Raw genomic sequence first — 20574 nt, 5'->3', positions numbered from 1 at the left:
TAGAGTACCCGTTAGGCTTGTGTAATGTAAGGTTTTGTCATAAGGGTTCTTTTTTTTTTCTCTGTGCGTGCCCAAGGGGAGAGTTCTGGGAGGCTCTCCCAGTTTTGTTGATTTACAAAATTTACCGTTTAATCTCTTTTTGGATTGTCTTTTTATTGAATACTGTATTTTCCTTTGTCTCTTTTTTTATTCTATCCCAGATATGTACCGAATTTTCGGATTATAAGACGCACTTTTCCTCCCAAAACTTTGGGAGGAAAATGTGGGGTGCGTCTTAAAATCGGAATGTAGCGTACCGGGGGTTGTACAGAGGGGATCAAAGGAGGCAGGGAGATGCTCCAAGCAATGCACTGTGCTGTCGGCGCTGCTGTTCTGTGCGACGCTGTTCTGTGCATCGGGCAGCGCCGCTCTGTTCTGTTTGGAGCTGCTCCGTTCTGTTCCGTGCACGGCTGCTCCGTCCTGCTGGGCTGCTCCGTTCTGTTCCGTGCACGGCTGCTCCGTCCTGCCGGGCTGCTCCGTCCTGCCAGGCTGCAGCGTCCTGCTCGGCTGCTCCATCACCAGCCCCGCACAGAGCAGAGCGGCGTCGCTGGCCCCACACAGAGCAGCACCCGCAGTGAGTATCTGGGCCCCCCTCTATACTACTTGCAGTATTCCAGTACCGCCCCTGCCTCCTGTGACCCTCGCTCCTCTGCAGGCCCCCCTCCCTGGTAAGACACCATCAGATTATAAACGGACCCCATATTTTTTTTTACCTTTTTTTTTCCTTCAAATTTGGGTGCGTCTTTTATAATCTGGTGCGTCTTATAAAATCAAAAATACGGTATGTTTATTTTGTTTCCTTTCAATAAAACCAGTTAAAAAATAACCCCAAAACTATGGCTCTAAAATGTGGCAATACAAATACAACTTGATTTTTTTTAAAAAAAAATTTAGACAAAGCACAGTATATTTCGGTCTATAAGATGCACCTTACATTAAAGAGAATCTGTCAGCAGGATTTATTTTGTCTGAGAGCAGTATTATGTAGGCAAAGAGATACTGAATCTAAGGGTACGTCCCAACAATCAGGACCTGCTGCGGGTCTTGACCTCTGGGGCTGCGAGTCTCCTCCGCAGAAGACCACAGCTGCTCGTGCCCACGATCAGTCTTCTGGTCGCTTGCGGTCTCTCTCTTCTATTCTCCCTGTGGAGGATGCTTGCGACTTCGCAGCGAAGAATTGACATGCTTGCGGCTCGCAGAGCCGCACTGCAGGTCAGTTAATGTTGCCAACAATACATACAGTGGGCATGGGATTTCTATAAATTCCATCCACCGTGCTTGTACTTTACAGCGCAGCGTTTTGGACGCAGCTGAAAAATGCCGCACCCAAAATGCTATGTAAACCGCGATTGTGGGCGCATACCCTAATTATGATCTAATGATGCATCACTTTGTTTACTGGTTGCAGCAATTCTAAAACAATCAGAATTTTTAGATTTGGCCAAGTAGCAGAGCTGAGAAAGCTACCACTGTGTTTTAACCCTTAGGCTATGTTCACACTAGAAAAATGATTTTTCTTAAGAAATTTCTTAAGAAATTTCTTAAGAAATTTCTTAAGAGTGAAGGATTAGTGCACCTGCGGTAAAAAACGCACCAAAAACGCACCTGCGTTTTTGCCGCGTTTTCGGTGCGTTTTTGAGGCGTTTTGACCGCTGGTTGCTCCCTGCGTTATTGTGCCAATTATCTATGGTAACTAACGCAGTTAGCTGCAGAAAAGAAGTGACATGCTCATTCTTTTTCTTAAGAAAATCTACTGAAAGAATTTTCTTAAGAAAAAAACGCAGTGTGCTAATTTTGTTTGCCATAGGTTTTGCTGGGGAATGTCTGCAGAAAGGTTACAAGAATTTCTCAAGAAATTTCTGCAGCAAAAACGGACCAAAAACGCAGATAAAAAGCGCAGTGTGTGAACATAGCCTTACAGCATGCTGCCCTCAGATGACATAGCAGAAACCAGCTAACAGATTACCTTTATTCCCTACCCACCAGCCTGTTTTCACCCTCCTGACCAGTCCAATTTTTTCAAATCTGACCAGTGTCAGTTTATGTGGTAATAACTCTGGAACGCTTCAACAGATGCCAGTGATTCTGAGATTGTTTTCATGATACTTTGTACTTAATGTTAGTGGTAAACTTTGGTTGATTTGTAGCTAGGTGTTACACTATCAGTATTACAAGTATTACAAGTGCATGTACAGTATTACAAGTGCATCTCAATAAATTAGAATATCATCAAAAAGTTTATTTTAGTAATTCAATACAAAAAGGAAAATGCATATATTATATAGAGTCATTACAAACAGTGATCTATTTCAAGTGTTTATTTCTGTTAATGTTGATGATTATGGCTTACAGCCAATGAAAACCCAAAAGTCATTATCTCAGAAAATTAGAATATTATATAAGACCAACTGAAAAAATAATTTAAACTCAGAAATGTTGGTCTACTGAAGAGTATGTACAGTAAATGCAGTACTTGGCCGGGTCTCCTTTTGCATGAATTACTGCATCAATGCAGCGTGGCATGGAGGAGATCAGCTTGTGGCACTGCTGAGGTGTTATGGAGGCCCAGATTGCTTTGATAGTAGCCTTCAGCTCGTCTGCATTGTTGGGTCTGGTGTCTCTCATCTTCCTCTTCACAGTACCCCCATAGATTCTCTATGGGGTTTAGGTCAGGCGAGTTTGCTGGCCAATCAAGCACAGTGATACTGTTGTAATCAGGTACTTTTGTCAGTGTGGCCAGATGCCAAGTCCTGCTGGAAAATGAAATTTCCATCTCCAAATAGCTTGTCGGCAGAGGGAAGCATGAAGTGCTCTAAAATTTCCTAGTAGACGGCTGCGCTGACTTTGGTCTTGATAAAACACAGTGGGACCTACACCAGCAGATGACATGGCTCCTCAAACAATCACTGATTGTGGACACTTCACACTAGACCTCAAGCAGCTTGGATTGTGTCTCCCCACTCTTCCTCCAGACTCTGGAACCTTGATTTCCAAATGAAATGCAAAAGTTACTTTCATTTGAAAATAACACCTTGGGCCCCTGAGCAACAGTCCAATTCTTTTTCTCCTTTGCTCAGGTAAGACTCTTCTGGTGTTGTCTATTGTTCATGAGTGGCTTGTTACAAGGAATGTGACACTTGTAGCCCATGTCCTGGATATGTCTGTGTGTGGTGACTCTTGAAGCACTGACTCCAGCAGCAGTCCACTCCTTGTGAATCTCCCCCAAATTTTTGAATGCCCTTTTCTTAACAATCCTATCAAGGCTGTGGTTATCCTGGTTGCGTGTACACCTTTTTCTACCACACTTTCCTTCCACTCAACTGTCCATTAATATGCTTGGATACAGCACTCTGTGAACAGCCAGCTTCTTTAGCAATGACCTTTTGTGGCTTACCCTCCTTGTGAAGGATGTCAATGACTGTCTTAATGACATCTATCAAATCAGCAGTCTGACCCATGATTGTTTAGCCTACTGAACCAGAATAAGGGACCTTTTTAAAAGCTTAGGAAGCCTTTGCAGGTGTTTTGTGGTAATTATCTAATTTTCTGAGATAATGACTTTTGGGTTTTCATAGCTTGTAAGCCATAATCATCAACATTAACAGAAATAAACACTTGAAATAGATGCCTCTGTGTGTAATGACTCTATATAATGAGTTTCCCTTTTTGTATTGAATTACAGAAATAAATTAACTTTTTGTTGATATTCTAATTTATTGAGATGCACTTGTGTGTATATATATTGGAGCTGGTCCGATGTGCTCTGTCAGGAGATGCTCTCAGATGGAGAAATCCCACAGACCCTTTGTATTTCCCCAGGAGTAGGCTTACCGTATTTTTCGGACCATAAGACGCACTTTTTTCCCCCCAAATGTTGGGGGAAAGTTGGGGGTGCGTCTTATGGTCTGACTATAGGGCTGCGGCTGGGAATGAGGGTGCTGCGGGTCATCGGGGGCACGAGCAGGCAGCAGCAGCGCCTGCTGTGACCACGTGGGCCCGCTCATTACATATGCACGCCCATCCTCCCGCCCATCTCTCAGCGCTGAAGCCGGCGCTGACAGGTGGGCGGGAGGACGAGCGGGGACGCGCGCATAGTAAAGAGCCGGCCGCATGATCACCCCTGGCAATTACAGCCTGGAGTGATCATGTGCGGCTGTATTCACTGCCCCCCGCGCGTCATTACCAGCGCGGGGTGCAGTGAATCAGTACACTCACCCGTCCCCGTGTGTGGAGCCGCCCCCCTGCTTCACGCGATGTCTTCCTGTCTGTGCCGGTCAGCTGATCTGTGCTGAGCCGGTCAGCTGATCGGCACAGACAGGAAGATATCGCGATGCAGCAGGGGAACGGCTCCACACACAGGTCAGTGGCGCAGAGAGGAAGATGATCGGTGCTGGAGGGAGTGAGGAAAAGGTGAGTATAAACGTTTATTTTTTTCTCTCTGCTATAGGATACAGGCCATATACCAGGATGGTATATGAGCACGGTGGGGGCATATAGCAGGATGGGAGTATATGAGCAGGCAGGATGGGGGTATGTGCACAGGCTGGATGGGGGGTATGTGCACAGGCTGGATGGGGGGTATGTGCACAGGCTGGATGGGGGGTATGTGCACAGGCTGGATGGGGGGGTATGTGAACAGGCTGGATGGGGGGTATGTGAACAGGCTGGATGGGGGGTATGTGAACAGGCTGGATGGGGGGTATGTGCACAGGCTGGATGGGGGGTATGTGCACAGGCTGGATGGGGGGTATGTGCACAGGCTGGATGGGGGGTATGTGCACAGGCTGGATGGGGGGTATGTGCACAGGCTGGATGGGGGGTATGTCAACAGGCTGGATGGGGGTTATGTGAACAGGCTAGATGGGGGGTATGTGCACAGGCTAGATGGGGGGTATGTGCACAGGCTGGATGGGGGGTATGTGAACAGGCTGGATGGGGGGGTATGTGAACAGGCTGGATGGGGGGTATGTGAACAGGCTGGATGGGGGGTATGTGAACAGGCTGGATGGGGGGGTATGTGAACAGGCTGGATGGGGGGTATGTGCACAGGCTGGATGGGGGGTATGTGAACAGGCTGGATGGGGGGTATGTGAACAGGCTGGATGGGGGGGTATGTGAACAGGCTGGATGGGGGGGTATGTGAACAGGCTGGATGGGGGGGTATGTGAACAGGCTGGATGGGGGGGTATGTGAACAGGCTGGATGGGGGGGTATGTGAACAGGCTGGATGGGGGGGGTATGTGAACAGGCTGGATGGGGGGGGTATGTGAACAGGCTGGATGGGGGGGTATGTGAACAGGCTGGATGGGGGGGTATGTGAACAGGCTGGATGGGGGGTATGTGAACAGGCTGGATGGGGGGTATGTGAACAGGCTGGATGGGGGGTATGTGAACAGGCTGGATGGGGGGGTATGTGAACAGGCTGGATGGGGGGTATGTGAACAGGCTGGATGGGGGGTATGTGAACAGGCTGGATGGGGGTTATGTGAACAGGCTGGATGGGGGGTATGTGAACAGGCTGGATGGGGGGTATGTGAACAGGCTGGATGGGGGGTATGTGAACAGGCTGGATGGGGGGTATGTGCACAGGCTGGATGGGGGGGTATGTGAACAGGCTGGATGGGTGGGTATGTGAACAGGCTGGATGGGGGGGGTATGTGAACAGGCTGGATGGGGGGGTATGTGAACAGGCTGGATGGGGGGGTATGTGAACAGGCTGGATGGGGGGGTATGTGAACAGGCTGGATGGGGGGGTATGTGAACAGGCTGGATGGGGGGTATGTGAATAGGCTGGATGGGGGGTATGTGAACAGGCTGGATGGGGGTTTATAGCAGGATCATATACAAGGCAGGAGGATCATTACCAGGATGTGGCACCTTAGTAGAGAATTTGGGGACATTACCCCCATAACAGTGTCAGCAGCAGATCCTCGCCCCATAACAGTGTGTCATGACCACATTTTTTGCTTAAAGTTTTATTTTCCCATTTTCCTCCTCTAAAACCAGGGTGCGTCTTATAGTCCGGTGCGTCTTATAGTCCGAAAAATACGGTACTTTCTGTCTCATGCATGGACGCATTGTAACTTGGTGACTGAGGTTGTGGCTGTCCCAGACTTTTGCCATGACTACAACTTTAGCGTTGTAGTGAGAGAGTTCACTTTGGGTTTGATCTGTAAATTAGGAAATTACTGTAGAATAACTGCATGTCTTTAAAAATGGTGATGATAAACCCTTATGTGTAAAATTAGTATTTTTGTTTTAATGTAGGTGATTAATACAAAGAAGAAAATGTCGACAGAATGCCTAATGAATCCAGATTTCCTTATAGAATTCATTGAATTGTACCGGTCTCTTCCATGCTTGTGGAAAGTTAAGTCCTCGGATTATTCCAACAGACAGAAAAAGACAGAAGCATATGAAAAATTACTTAGTCTTTGTAAGTCGGTTTGTCCCTCGGCGACCATAGAACTTGTTAAACATAAGATAGCAAATTTGCGAACAGTGTTCAAAAAAGAATTAAAGAAAGTGGAGTCATCTATACAGTCTGGCGCCTCTGGTGATGAAGTGTATATACCACGACTCTGGTACTTTGATCTTCTGAAATTCACTATAGACCAAGAAATTCAACCACAGCCACAACCTGTATACCACTATCCTGAAGCATACGATGTGCGACAAGAGGAAGAAAACACAGATGACAGCCTAGAAAGTGCTGGGGAATGTGCAAACTTCTCCCAGGTAGGTGGTACCTTTTTTATTTTTTTATGGCGTGATTTTAATTATATGGAACAGTTTTTGCAATAAAGACTGAAAGAAAATGACTAACTTCCTTAAAGGGAACCTAACAGGGTCCCCATACCCTTCCGAACAAGCCCTTTTATGGAAACCATTGTGTCAAAAAAGTATTTTAACCTTAGTGCCAAGGCCAAATTTTTCAAATCTGACATGTCACTTTGTAGCAATAACTTTGCACTGTTTCAACATACCCCAATGATTTTTTAGATTGTTTTTTTCGTCACACATTGGACTATGTCTGCACACTGCATTTTTTACTGTGTTTTTGGGGCATCTTTGTGGTCACAAAGAGGCTCCCAAATGCATACATTTCCTTCCCCCAGCAAAATCTGAACTTTATATTTTGCTGTCCGTACAGTTCATCTTTTTTGGCTGCGTTTTTTTTTTTAAACTCGTTTTATTGAAGGTTAAGTATATCATTACAATAAAAGTCAATTCAGCAATTTGTACAATAAGAATATGTGTAAATTGGTTAATAGCTAGATTGATAATACATCAACAATCAATTCAACATCTATTACTTTCAGTATGGCATTGGTACAGTAGATATTTCAAAGGTGTCAGCTCGCGAGCCATATCCAACCTGTGGCAAAAAGCCCATATTTACAAGGAATGTACAACCCAAGTGTCAGGGACCACGTCACATTGCTGATACGGAGTTTCATGGATTACATATTTCTCCTTCCCCATCACTGGAGTAGTGTCAATTATTACTGCGACAGTAATGACTGTAGTTATCGGTCAGGGAACCGGGTGATCCTCCGGTCAAGGGCGAACCCAACCATATACCCCATATTTTGTCAAATTTGTTTAAAGAACCTCTCGTCTTATATACAAAATGTTCTAACGGAATTATAGCATTTACCAATGCAATCCAAGAGGCTCTAGTTGGGGGATGAGTGCTCATCCAATTTAGTATAATGCCCTTCCGGGCCAAAAACAGGACCTTTTTTATTAATATATTCTCATCTTGGGACCAGGAGTGTACATCTACCACCCCAAATAAACACTGAATTGGGCTCATAGTAACCGTTTTTTGAAGTATGGTGGAAAGAGTCGCTATAACCTCACCCCAATAGGAGAGAATGACCCGGCATTCCCATATCATGTGCCAGAAATCTGCACCGTCTCTCCCACATCTCGGACAACCCACCCCCACCAATTTATTCATCTTTTTCAGTCTCTGGGGAGTGATATAACTCTGGTGTATTATATATAATTGGATCAGTCTATTATTAATTGCGGAAGAGACCAAAGTGTGGGATTCGACAATGTCATCCCACACTACATCATCAATTTCAGAAATCCTGGCACTCCACTTCTCCCGGACAGAAAGAGGACTGTTCATAGCTTTGGCCCGAATGAGGGAGGAGTATAGTTTGGAAATAAGACCGCCAGGGCCCTGTGATCTGATAATTCCAATGATTAGGAAGGAAGAGAATCTAGCCCCACGACCAGAGAACTGAGCCCGAAAGGCGTGCCTGATCTGGAGGTACTGAAACCCATGAGATTCCGGCAGATCGAATTCCGCTCGCAGTTGCGCAAAAGGGCGGAGTTCACCATCACGGACAATTGAACTTAGGGAGACTATTCCGCGATTCCTCCATTCACCAAACACCGGCAACCCACAAAAATGTGGATGGTCCAGGTTATCCCATAAGGGGGTCTCAATTGGTATGTCATGGAATCCGAATATGGCTTTAGCCTCTTTCCAAATCCTGGCCCCTAGTTTGTGTATCGGGAGGACACGGCCCTCAGGGGCTCTCTTGTGATCTGTCAACAGTGGCCATAGGAGATCCACACCCGTGAACTCTGCCAAGAATCCCTCCGGAGAACCCCTCACCCCAGGAAGTGTCCATTGACCCAAATATTTCAATTGTCTGGCCAGCTAGTATATATAAAGATCAGGAAGGGCCATACCCCCCAGGTCTTTGGGTCTCTGTAATTTGGCCAATTGGACTTTCGATCTGGAAGCACCCCAGACAAAGATGATCATTAAGGAATCCAGGGTCCGAAAGAAGGAGCGGGGGATCTGCACAAATACATGCTGGGTAATGTAGAGAGACTTTGGTTGCACTATCATTTTATGGAGGTTAATCCTTCCCGCCACTGAAAGCGGGAGCTGGCTCCATCTATTAAATTTCTTCCCGAGGTGTGATAACAGGGGGGCAATGGCTTCTTGTCAGTATAATCCCAAGGTATTTAAAGTGATCTACCACTGGAACCCTACATATGTGGGTGTTCGCCGTTTCCTCTCTGTCCCGAGACAGAAAGAGGAGGTACGACTTTGACCAGTTTATTGCCAGGCCCGAGAACTCCCCGAATCGGTCAATTAGTTCCACAGCCCTAGGAATGGAGGAATCCGGAGGATCAGATGCAAACAATAACAAGTCGTCTGCATACAGATACAAGCGTTCATCTCCCTTATGGTGCTTCACTCCTCGGTAAATTGGGTCCGCCCGAATGCGCACCGCCAATGGCTCCATGGCCAGGGCGAACAGGAGAGGGGATAGGGGACATCCCTGTCTGGTTCCCGTCCCCAAGGGAAAAGTTTCCGACACCCCGCCACCCACCTGAATGTTAGCAGATGGTGCTTTATATATAATCTCAATCCATCTAATGAATTTGTTGCCGAAACCAAATGCCCGCAGCACCTCCAGCAGGTATGGCCACTCTATAGAGTCAAAGGCCTTGGCCGCATCCAATGAGACCAGAGCCCAATCCTCCCCTAACTTGGTGCCCATCTGTAAGACCACCTGCGCCCTCCTCAGGTTATCCGAGGTACTCCTACCTGGAATGAATCCAGACTGGTCTTCATATATTCTGGAGAAGATTACTTTGTTGAGTCTAGTTGCTAGTATTTTGGTGTGAATTTTATAGTCAGAGTTCAACACAAAGATCGGTCTGTATGAGCCACAGTCCAATGGATTTGTCTGGTTTCAACAGCAGAACGATGGTTGCCTCATAGAAAGAGTCAGGCAACCGTCCCCTGTGGAACGAAGCCTCAACCGTTTCCATGGGGGTTTTTGAATCTCATTGTGGCCATTCTTGTTCTATGGCATTTGCTGTGAGCTTCAGATGTAGCAGGGCTGAATCATTGTGGGACCTCATGTAGATTACGTTGGACCTGCAGGGGTGTTTTGAGGGGGTTATTAAACAGGTGAAAGAGGGTGCTTTATTTCAAATAAAGAATTTTTTGGGTGTTTGTGTTTATTTACTTTCATTTACAGATTAGTGATGATGGGAGGGGTCTCATAGACGCATCCCATTACTAATTTAGGGCTTAGTGGCAGCTGTTGGCTGCCATTAACTCCTTATTACCCTGATTGCCACCACACCAAGGAAACGGGAAGAGTCGGGTCCAGCGCCAGAATTGGTGCATCTAATGGATGCGTCACTTCTGGGGTGGCTGTGCGCTGCTATTGTTAGGCTGGAAAGGGCCAAATAGCGATGGCCCTTCCCATCCTAATAATATCCGCTCCCCCAGCTATCTGCTGTACCTTGGCTGGTTTTAGAAAACTGGGGGGACCCCACATCAAATTTTTTTTTTTTTTTAAATCAAATTTTTTTTTAAAAAGCGTGGGATCCCCTTTATTTTTCATAACCAGCCAAGGTACAGCAGACAGCTGAGGGTTGCAGCCTGCAGCTGCTGCTGTTCCTGTGCTGGATATGAAAAATGGGGGGCCCCACATCATTTTTTTACCAAAAAATAATTTAAAAAAAACAGCTAGCCAAGCTAACTATGCTCTCTCTGGAGCTATTCTGTTATTTCTTTCTATGTATTATATCTGTTTTTTTCTTTTTATATCTATTCTATATATTCTATTCGTTCTACTTTTTTCTATTCTAGCTATCTATCAATTATCCTATCATATTTTGTTTCTCCTTGAAAAAACGCATTGGCAAAATGCATATATTCTTTCTTGCGTTTTTCTTTGTCGCTCCATTGGGAGACCCAGACAATTGGGGTGTATAGCTACTGCCTCCGGAGGCCACACAAAGTATTACACTTTAAAAAGTGTAAAGCCCCTCCCCTTCTGCCTATACACCCCCCGTGGGATCACGGGCTCCTCTGTTTTCATGCTTTGTGCGAAGGAGGCACACATCCACGCATAGCTCCACTGTTTAGTCAGCAGCAGCTGCTGACTATGTCGGATGGAAGAAAAGAGGGCCCATACTAGGGCCCCCAGCATGCTCCCTTCTCACCCCACTTTTGTCGGCGGTGTTTGTTAAGGTTGAGGTACCCATTGCGGGTACGGAGGCTGGAGCCCACATGCTGCTTTCCTTCCCCATACCCCTCAGGGCGCTGGGTGAAGTGGGATCCTATCGGTCTCTGGGCACTGAGGCCGTGCTCCATCCACAGCCCCTGGAATCGGCTGGACATGGAGCTGAGTATCGTCAGGGACAGGGCCCTGCTACAAGAAGGTACTCTGTGTCCCCGTGCAAATCGCGCGCACACACACCAGCATTGCTGGGTGTGTTAGTGCGCCGGGGGCAGCAGCGCGGAGCGCTTGTGCTATTACTCACTGCAGCCTTGCTGAGTGAGTTTATGTATTAGGAACTGCCGCGCCGGCCGCGACTAGCTGTTTTTTGCACTGCGGCGCGGCTGGGACTTGTGGTTCGCCGGGGACTTCCGCGCTGGCCGGGCATATATGTCGGCCGCGCTTATAAATCGAGTCCCCGGCTTTTGCGGCCTAGTTCCGTTTCGTTCCCGCCCCCAGGCCTGCCAGTCAGGGGAAGGGCGGGACGCTGCTCAGAACGTCAGAGCCGAGGGCTGGAGTCTGCTTAGCATACTCCAGCCCCCTCACTGGGCACAGTGGGACGCCAGTTTCCCGCTCTTTGTCTGGGGCACGCCCACGGCCTGCCCCTCTTCACAGGACGCCGGCAGCCATTCCTGTTGGCAGTCTGAGCTGGAGAGGGGAGACAAGCTCTGGGGGACCCAGACACGGGATTCTGGCGACCACACACCCGCTTTTGAGCAGGCGGTAAGCAGCACCTGTGGTGCTTCCCCACTAGTGCCGAAGTGTTCATTTGTACTTTATGCTTGTATGCTATACATTGCACTGTACGGTCGCTATTCTTGACTATATACCCTCCTAGATTGCTAGACAACAGCATGTCGTCCGCAAAAAGCAAGAGGGCCAAGGCACAGGCTTTCTATGCTGCTTGTACCGCATGTGAGGCTGTTCTACCGGCAGGTGCCACTGACCCCCATTGTGTGCAATGTTCGGCCCCTGTAGCACTTGCTCAGCCGGGGTCTCTGCTGGAGGTGGCCCAAGGAGAACCACCTGTGAACACTGTCCAGGTGACAGGGACGGCGTTTGCAGTTTTTGCTGATAAATTGTCTGTGACTATGACTAAAATCCTAGAGACTTTGCAGTCCAGACCGGTAACTCAGCTCCCTGGCCCCCATCATTTGGAACAAGTCCGTGCTCCGGGGGGGTCCCATGCATCCCAGGGTGAAGACTCTGACACGGACGATAGTCCCAGACAGACTAAGCGAGCTCGCTGGGAGCGACCCTCGACTTCATCACACTGGTCAGGGTCCCAGCAGGATGACTCTCTTTATGATGAGGCAGAGGTAGCTGCTCAGGATTCTGATACTGAGACCGCTCTCAATCTGGATATACCTGATAGTGACGCCAAAGTGAATGATCTCATAGCGTCCATCAATAAAATGTTGAATATTTCTCCCCCAGCTCCTCCAGTGGAGGAGTCAGCTTTACAGCAGGAGAAATTCCATTTCAGGTATCCCAAGCGTAAATTGAGTACTTTTCTAGACCACTCTGACTTCAGAGAAGCAGTCCGGAAACACCACGCTTATCCAGACAGGCGTTTCTCCAAACGTCTTAAGGATACACGTTATCCCTTTCCCCCTGACGTGGTCAAGAGCTGGACCCAGTGTCCAAAGGTGGATCCTCCAATCTCCAGGCTTGCGGCTAGATCCATAGTTGCAGTGGAAGATGGGGCTTCACTTAAAGATGCCACTGACAGACAGATGGAGCTCTGGTTGAAATCCATCTATGATGCTATCGGCGCGTCGTTTGCTCCAGCATTCGCAGCTGTATGGGCACTCCAAGCTATTTCAGCTGGCCTTACGCAGATTGACACTGTCACACAATCATCTGTTCCGCAAGTAGCGTCCTTAACCTCTCAAATGTCTGCATTTGCGTCTTACGCTATTAATGCGGTCCTGGACTCTACAAGCCGTACGGCAGTGGCGTCCACCAACTCCGTGGTTTTACGCAGAGCCTTGTGGTTAAGGGAATGGAAGGCAGATTCTGCTTCCAAGAAGTGCTTAACCAGTTTGCCATTTTCTGGGGACAGACTGTTTGGTGAGAGATTGGATGAAATCATTAAACAGTCCAAGGGTAAGGATTCTTCCTTACCTCAGCCCAGGCTAAACAAACCACAACAGAGGAAGGGACAGTCGAGGTTTCGGTCCTTTCGAGGCTCCGGCAGGTCCCAATTCTCCTCGTCCAAAAGGACTCAAAAGGATCAGAGGAGCTCAGATGCTTGGCGGGCTCAGTCGCGTCCAAAGAAAGCAGCCGGAGGAGCCGCTACCAAGGCGGCTTCCTCAAGACTTTCGGCCTCCTCCCTACGCATCCTCGGTCGGTGGCAGGCTCTCCCGCTTTGGCGACATTTGGCTGCCACAAGTCAAAGACCGTTGGGTGAGAGACATTCTGTCTCACGGGTACAGGATAGAGTTCAGTTCTCGTCCTCCAACTCGATTCTTCAGAACTTCTCCGCCCCCCGACCGAGCCGATGCTCTTCGGCAGGCGGTGGGCTCTCTAAAGGCAGAAGGAGTGGTGATCCCTGTTCCCCTTCAGGAGCAAGGTCACGGTTTTTACTCCAATCTGTTTGTGGTGCCAAAAAAGGACGGGTCCTTCCGTCCTGTTCTGGACCTAAAACTACTCAACAAGCATGTGAAAACCAGGCGGTTCCGGATGGAATCCCTCCGCTCCGTCATCGCCTCAATGTCTCAAGGAGAGTTTCTAGCATCAATAGACATCAAAGATGCTTATCTCCACGTGCCGATTGCTCCAGAGCACCAGCGTTTTCTACGCTTCGTTATAGCAGACGAACACCTTCAGTTCGTAGCCCTGCCTTTCGGACTGGCGACAGCCCCACGGGTTTTCACCAAAGTCATGGCAGCAGTAGTAGCAGTCCTGCACTCTCAGGGTCACTCGGTGATCCCTTACTTGGACGATCTGCTTGTCAAGGCACCCTCGCAAGAGGCGTGCCAACACAGCCTGAACGTTGCGCTGGAGACTCTCCAGAGTTTCGGGTGGATCATCAATTTTTCAAAGTCAAATCTGACCCCGACCCAATCGATAACATATCTTGGCATGGAGTTTCATACTCGCTCAGCGATAGTGATGCTTCCGCTGAACAAACAGCGTTCACTACAGACAGGGGTGCAATCTCTCCTTCAGGGCCAGTCGCATCCCTTGAGACGCCTCATGCACTTCTTGGGGAAGATGGTAGCAGCAATGGAGGCAGTCCCTTTCGCGCAGTTTCATCTGCGTCCTCTACAATGGGACATTCTCCGCCTATGGGACGGGAAGTCGACGTCCCTAGACAGGAGCGTCTCCCTTTCTCAGGCGGCCAAGGATTCTCTTCAGTGGTGGCTTCTTCCCACCTCATTGTCAATAGGAAAGTCTTTCCTACCCCCATCCTGGGTGGTGGTCACGACGGACGCGAGTCTGTCAGGGTGGGGAGCAGTTTTTCTCCACCACAGGGCTCAAGGTACGTGGACTCAGCAGGAGTCCACCCTGCAGATCAATGTTCTGGAAATCAGGGCAGTGTATCTGGCCCTACAAGCCTTCCAGCAGTGGCTGGAAGGCAAGCAGATCCGAATACAGTCGGACAACTCCACAGCGGTGGCATACATCAACCACCAAGGCGGGACACGCAGTCGGCAAGCCTTCCAGGAAGTCCGGCGGATTCTGATGTGGGTGGAAAACACGGCATCCACCATATCCGCAGTTCACATCCCGGGCGTAGAAAACTGGGAAGCAGACTTCCTCAGTCGCCAGGGGATGGACGCGGGGGAATGGTCTCTTCACCCGGACGTGTTTCAGGAGATCTGTCTCCGCTGGGGGATGCCGGACGTCGACCTAATGGCGTCCCGGCACAACAACAAAGTCCCGGCTTTCATGGCACGGTCTCGCGATCAAAGGGCTCTGGCGGTGGACGCCTTAGTTCAAGATTGGTCGCAGTTCCGGCTTCCTTATGTGTTTCCACCTCTGGCACTGTTGCCCAGAGTGCTACGCAAGATCAGGTCCGACTGCCGCCGCGCCATCCTGGTCGCTCCAGACTGGCCAAGGAGGTCTTGGTACCCAGATCTGTGGCATCTCACGGTGGGGCAACCGTGGGCACTTCCAGACCGACCAGACTTGCTGTCTCAAGGGCCGTTTTTCCATCGGAATTCTGCGGCCCTGAACCTGACTGTGTGGCCATTGAGTCCTGGATTCTAGCGTCTTCAGGATTATCACAAGAGGTCATTACCACCATGAGACAGGCTAGGAAACCAACGTCCGCCAAGATCTACCACAGGACGTGGAAGATATTCTTATCTTGGTGCTCTACTCGGGGAGTTTCTCCCTGGCCGTTTGCATTGCCTACTTTTCTTTCCTTCCTGCAATCCGGGTTGGAAAAAGGTTTGTCGCTCGGCTCCCTTAAAGGACAAGTCTCAGCGCTTTCTGTATTTTTTCAGAAGCGCCTAGCACGACTTCCTCAGGTACGCACGTTCCTGCAAGGGGTTGGTCATATCGTCCCTCCTTACAAGCGGCCGTTAGAGCCCTGGGATCTGAACAGAGTTCTCATTGCTCTCCAGCAGCCGCCTTTCGAGCCTTTGAGGGATGTTTCCCTTTCGCGCCTTTCGCAGAAAGTGACCTTTCTAGTAGCGGTCACGTCTCTTCGGAGAGTGTCCGAACTAGCAGCGCTGTCATGCAAATCTCCCTTCCTGGTGTTTCACCAGGACAAGGTGGTTCTGCGCCCGATTCCGGAGTTTCTCCCTAAGGTGGTATCCCCCTTTCATCTCAATCAGGATATCTCCTTACCTTCTTTGTGTCCGCATCCAGTTCATCAATGTGAAAAGGATTTGCATTTGTTGGATCTGGTGAGAGCACTCAGAATCTACATTTCCCGCACGGCGCCTCTGCGCCGCTCGGATGCACTCTTTGTCCTGGTCGCTGGTCAGCGTAAAGGGTCGCAAGCTTCCAAGTCCACCCTGGCCCGGTGGATCAAGGAACCAATTCTTGAAGCCTACCGTTCTGCGGGGCTTCCGGTTCCCTCAGGGCTGAAGGCCCATTCTACCAGAGCCGTGGGTGCGTCCTGGGCATTACGGCACCAGGCTACGGCTCAGCAGGTGTGCCAGGCAGCTACCTGGTCGAGTCTGCACACTTTCACCAAGCATTATCAGGTGCATACCTACGCTTCGGCGGACGCCAGCCTAGGTAGACGAGTCCTGCAGGCGGCGATTGCCTCCATGTAGGAAAGGGCTGTTTTACGGCCCTAACATGAGGTATTATTTTACCCACCCAGGGACTGCTTTTTGACGTCCCAATTGTCTGGGTCTCCCAATGGAGCGACAAAGAAGAAGGGAATTTTGTTTACTTACCGTAAATTCCTTTTCTTCTAGCTCCAATTGGGAGACCCAGCGCCCGCCCTGTTTCCTTTGGGTTTTTTGTTTTTTTGAGTACACATGTTGTTCATGTTCAATGGTTTCAGTTCTCCGATATTCCCTCGGAGTGCATTTGTTTAAACCAGTTATTGGCTTTCCTCCTTCTTGCTTTGGCACTAAAACTGAGGAGCCCGTGATCCCACGGGGGGTGTATAGGCAGAAGGGGAGGGGCTTTACACTTTTTAAAGTGTAATACTTTGTGTGGCCTCCGGAGGCAGTAGCTATACACCCCAATTGTCTGGGTCTCCCAATTGGAGCTAGAAGAAAAGGAATTTACGGTAAGTAAACAAAATTCCCTTCTTTTTGGGCCAAAATCTGCGTTTATGTGACCACAGGATAACAAGATGCACTCAAGATGCAAAATGCACGAAGATGCAACATACCGTATTTTTCGCTTTATAAAACGCACCTGATTATAAGACGCACCCCCAAATTTGGTGAAGGAAAAGAGAATTTTTTTTTATTAATGTTAAATGGGGTCCATCCTATAATGCCAGTGTCCCTCTAACAAATCATATAGGGTATATGTCCCTCATAGCCCCCCATCCTAAAATTAGCCCCCTTAATCTGGATATGGCCCCCTTATATTTAATTTAGCCCCCTTTGTTATGGCACACGTTCCCCTGTGCTGCCTATGGCCCCCTATGGATTGCATACATTCCCCTGTGCTGCCTATGGCCCCCTATGGATTGCATACATTCCCCTCTGCTGCCTATGGTCCCCTATGGATTGCACAAGTTCCCCTGTGCTGCCTATGGCCCCCTATGGATTGCACACGTTCCCCTGTGTTAGATATCGCCCCCATAGTGCTGCCCATGGCCCCTATAGATCGCACAAGTCCCCCTGTGTTTAGATATCGCCCCCATAGTGCTGCATGGCCCCTATATAGATCGCACAAGTCCCCCTGTGTTAGATATCGCCCCCAGGCTGCTGACCATAGTAAAATAAAACACTCTTTCCTTACCTCCTCCAGCGTTTATCTCCCTCCTGTCTCCCTCCGTGCTTCTCTTCCTCCACTTCCTGGTTCTCAGTGCGGTCATGTGATCGGCACAGCAGACTGAGCTCTCTGCCTGCCTGATCACAGTGGAAGCAGGGACACGGGGAGAAACGCTGGAGGGGGTAAGTAAAGCTTTTTTATTTTAGAATGAGCAGCAGCATGGGGGCCATATCTAACACAGGGGGGGCATGTGCCATCACAGGGGGGCGCAGGCTCATATAATATGCACCGCTCCCCCAGCCCTTCACTGTGTGTGATTTCAGCACCACCGGAGATGGACAGCGGCTGTGCATATTATATGAGCGGGAGCAGGAGATCTCAAACGCTGCCGCCGCAGCGTTCACCTGTCCCCAGCACAGCGCCCCCACCTCCCCTGGACCCTGCAGTGTACATATATATATATATATATACCCCCCCCCCTATATTCGGCTTATAAGACGCACCCCCTACTTTCCCCCAAAATGTGGGGGAACAAAAGTGCGTCTTATAAAGCGAAAAATACGGTAATTATATGATAATGGTAAATTTTGGTCAATATGTTTTGTATTTAGTTATAAAAATATCAGAAATTTGATAACTTCTAAAACAAATTAGCCATTTTAAAACTTCAAATGATTTATCCCTTTAATCCAGACAGTCACACCACACTAAATAGTTAATAAACAATATTTACCTCATGTCTGCTTTACGTCAGCACCATACTCAAATAGTAGTGTACAGCTGCATATGCGGTACTGCCAAATTCGGTAAACATTGCATACCAAATTGTCCTATTTTGTCCTTTTACCCTTTGTGTAAAATTTTGGCAGAAAAACCCTACTTTCTTCGATTTCACAACCCAAGCTAATAAAATTCTGTGTAATTTGTGGGTTAAAAATACACACCACACTAATAGATGAATTCATTATATGGTTTAGTTTGCCAAATGGGCTCACATGTGGGCCTTTCTGCAGTTTTGGCTCCTCGGGGGCATTGTCTAAATTTGTGTTCCAAAAATAAAATATTGCAGTTCACTTTCTGAGTTTTACCGTATTTTTTGGACTATAAGATGCACTTTTTTTCCCCCCAAATGTTGGTGGAAAGTGGGGGTGCGTCTTATAGTCTGAATCTAGGGCTGCGGGGAATGAGGATGCTGCGGTGGAGTGGATCATCGGGGGCATGAGCAGGCTGCAGCAGCCTGCCGTGACCACATGGGCCCGCTCATTTCATATGCATGCCCATCCTCCCGCCCATCTCAGCGCTGAAGCCGGCGCTGACAGGTGGGCGGGATGATGGGCGAGGGATGCGCGCATAGTAAACAGCCGGCCCGCATGATCACCCCTGGCCACTACAGTCTGGAGTGATCATGTGCGGCTGTATTCAATGACCCCCGTGCATCATCATCAGCGCGGGGTGTAGTGAATCAGTACACTCACCGACAACGATCCCTGCAGCACCGCAATCTCTTCCGGCCGCGGCTGTGTGTGGAGACTAGCGGTGCTCACAGGGATGACATCGCTGTGCTCACGTGTCCACTCGCAGCCACGGCCGGCAGACAGGAGGACATCGTGATGCTGCAGGGATCGTGGCCGGCTCCACACAGGTCAGCGGCGCTGCTGCCGGCACTGACAGGAAGAAGAGCGATGCTGTGTGGAGCGGGGAAAGGTGAGTATAAATGTTCATTTTTTTGAGTGTGCCACAGGATGCGGCCATATAGCAGGATAGGGGTTTATAGCAGGATGACGGCATATACCAGAATGGGGGTATATTATGAGCAGGATGGGAGCACATAGCAGGATGGGAGCACGTACCAGGATGGGAGCACGTACCAGGATGGGGGTATATAGCAGGATGGGGTATATAGCAGGATGCGGCCATACACCAAGATGGGGTATATAGCAGGCCAAATGCCAGGATGGGAGCATATACCAGGATTGCAATATATAACAGTATATAGCAGGATGTGGGCTATACCAGGATGAGGGACATATATATATATATATATATATATATATATATACCGTATTTTTCGCTTTGTAAGACGCACCTGATTATAAGACGCACCCCCCAAATTTGGTGAAGGAAAAGAGAATTTTTTTTTTTAATGTTAAATGGGGTCCATCTTATAATGCCAGTGTCCCTCTAACAAATCATATAGGGTATATGTCCCTCATAGCCCCCCATCCTAAAATTAGCCCCCTTAATCTGGATATAGCCCCCTTATATTGAATATAGCCCCCTAGAGATGGCACACGTTCCCCTGTGCTGCCTATGGTCCCCTATGGATTGCACACGTTCCCGTGTTAGATAACGCCCCCATGCTGCTGCCCATGGCCCCTATAGATCGCACAAGTCCCCCTGTGTTAGATATCGCCCCCATAGTGCTGCCCATGGCCCCTATATAGATCGCACAAGTCCCCCTGTGTTAGATATCGCCCCCATAGTGCTGCCCATGGTCCCTATATAGATCGCACAAGTCCCCCTGTGTCAGATATCGCCCCCATAGTGCTGCCCATGGCCCCTATATAGATTGCACAAGTCCCCCTGTGTCAGATATGGCCCCCATAGTGCTGCCCATGGCCCCTATATAGATCGCACAAGTCCCCCTGTGTCAGATATGGCCCCCATAGTGCTGCCCATGGCCCCTATATAGATCGCACAAGTCCCCCTGTGTCAGATATGGCCCCCATAGTGCTGCCCATGGCCCCTATAGATCGCACAAGTCCCCCTGTGTCAGATATCGCCCCCATAGTGCTGCCCATGGCCCCTATAGATCGCACAAGTCCCCCTGTGTCAGATATCGCCCCCATAGTGCTGCCCATGGCCCCTATATAGATCGCACAAGTCCCCCTGTGTCAGATATCGCCCCCATAGTGCTGCCCATGGCCCCTATAGATCGCACAAGTCCCCCTGTGTCAGATATGGCCCCCATAGTGCTGCCCATGGCCCCTATATAGATCGCACAAGTCCCCCTGTGTCAGATATGGCCCCCATAGTGCTGCCCATGGCCCCTATAGATCGCACAAGTCCCCCTGTGTCAGATATGGCCCCTAGGCTGCTGCACAAAGTAAAATAA

General features: G+C 49.0%; 1 protein-coding gene across 2 annotated transcripts in view; it reads left to right on the top strand.

The window, feature by feature from the left end:
* The window catches only part of LOC142296317 (uncharacterized), a 231115-nt gene that overhangs the window by 26883 nt on the left and 183658 nt on the right, over positions 1 to 20574 (top strand). For both annotated transcript variants that reach the window (XM_075339757.1, XM_075339756.1), the window contains exon 2: positions 6307 to 6777. In XM_075339757.1, coding sequence (XP_075195872.1) covers positions 6328 to 6777 — 450 coding nt within the window. In that variant the 5' untranslated portion in view covers positions 6307 to 6327. The remainder of the gene's footprint in view (positions 1 to 6306; positions 6778 to 20574) is intronic.

The sequence above is a fragment of the Anomaloglossus baeobatrachus genome, chromosome 3 (assembly GCF_048569485.1).
Source record: "Anomaloglossus baeobatrachus isolate aAnoBae1 chromosome 3, aAnoBae1.hap1, whole genome shotgun sequence".
Taxonomy (NCBI): Eukaryota; Metazoa; Chordata; class Amphibia; order Anura; family Aromobatidae; genus Anomaloglossus; species Anomaloglossus baeobatrachus.
This window is presented reverse-complemented; position numbering and strand designations above follow the sequence as displayed.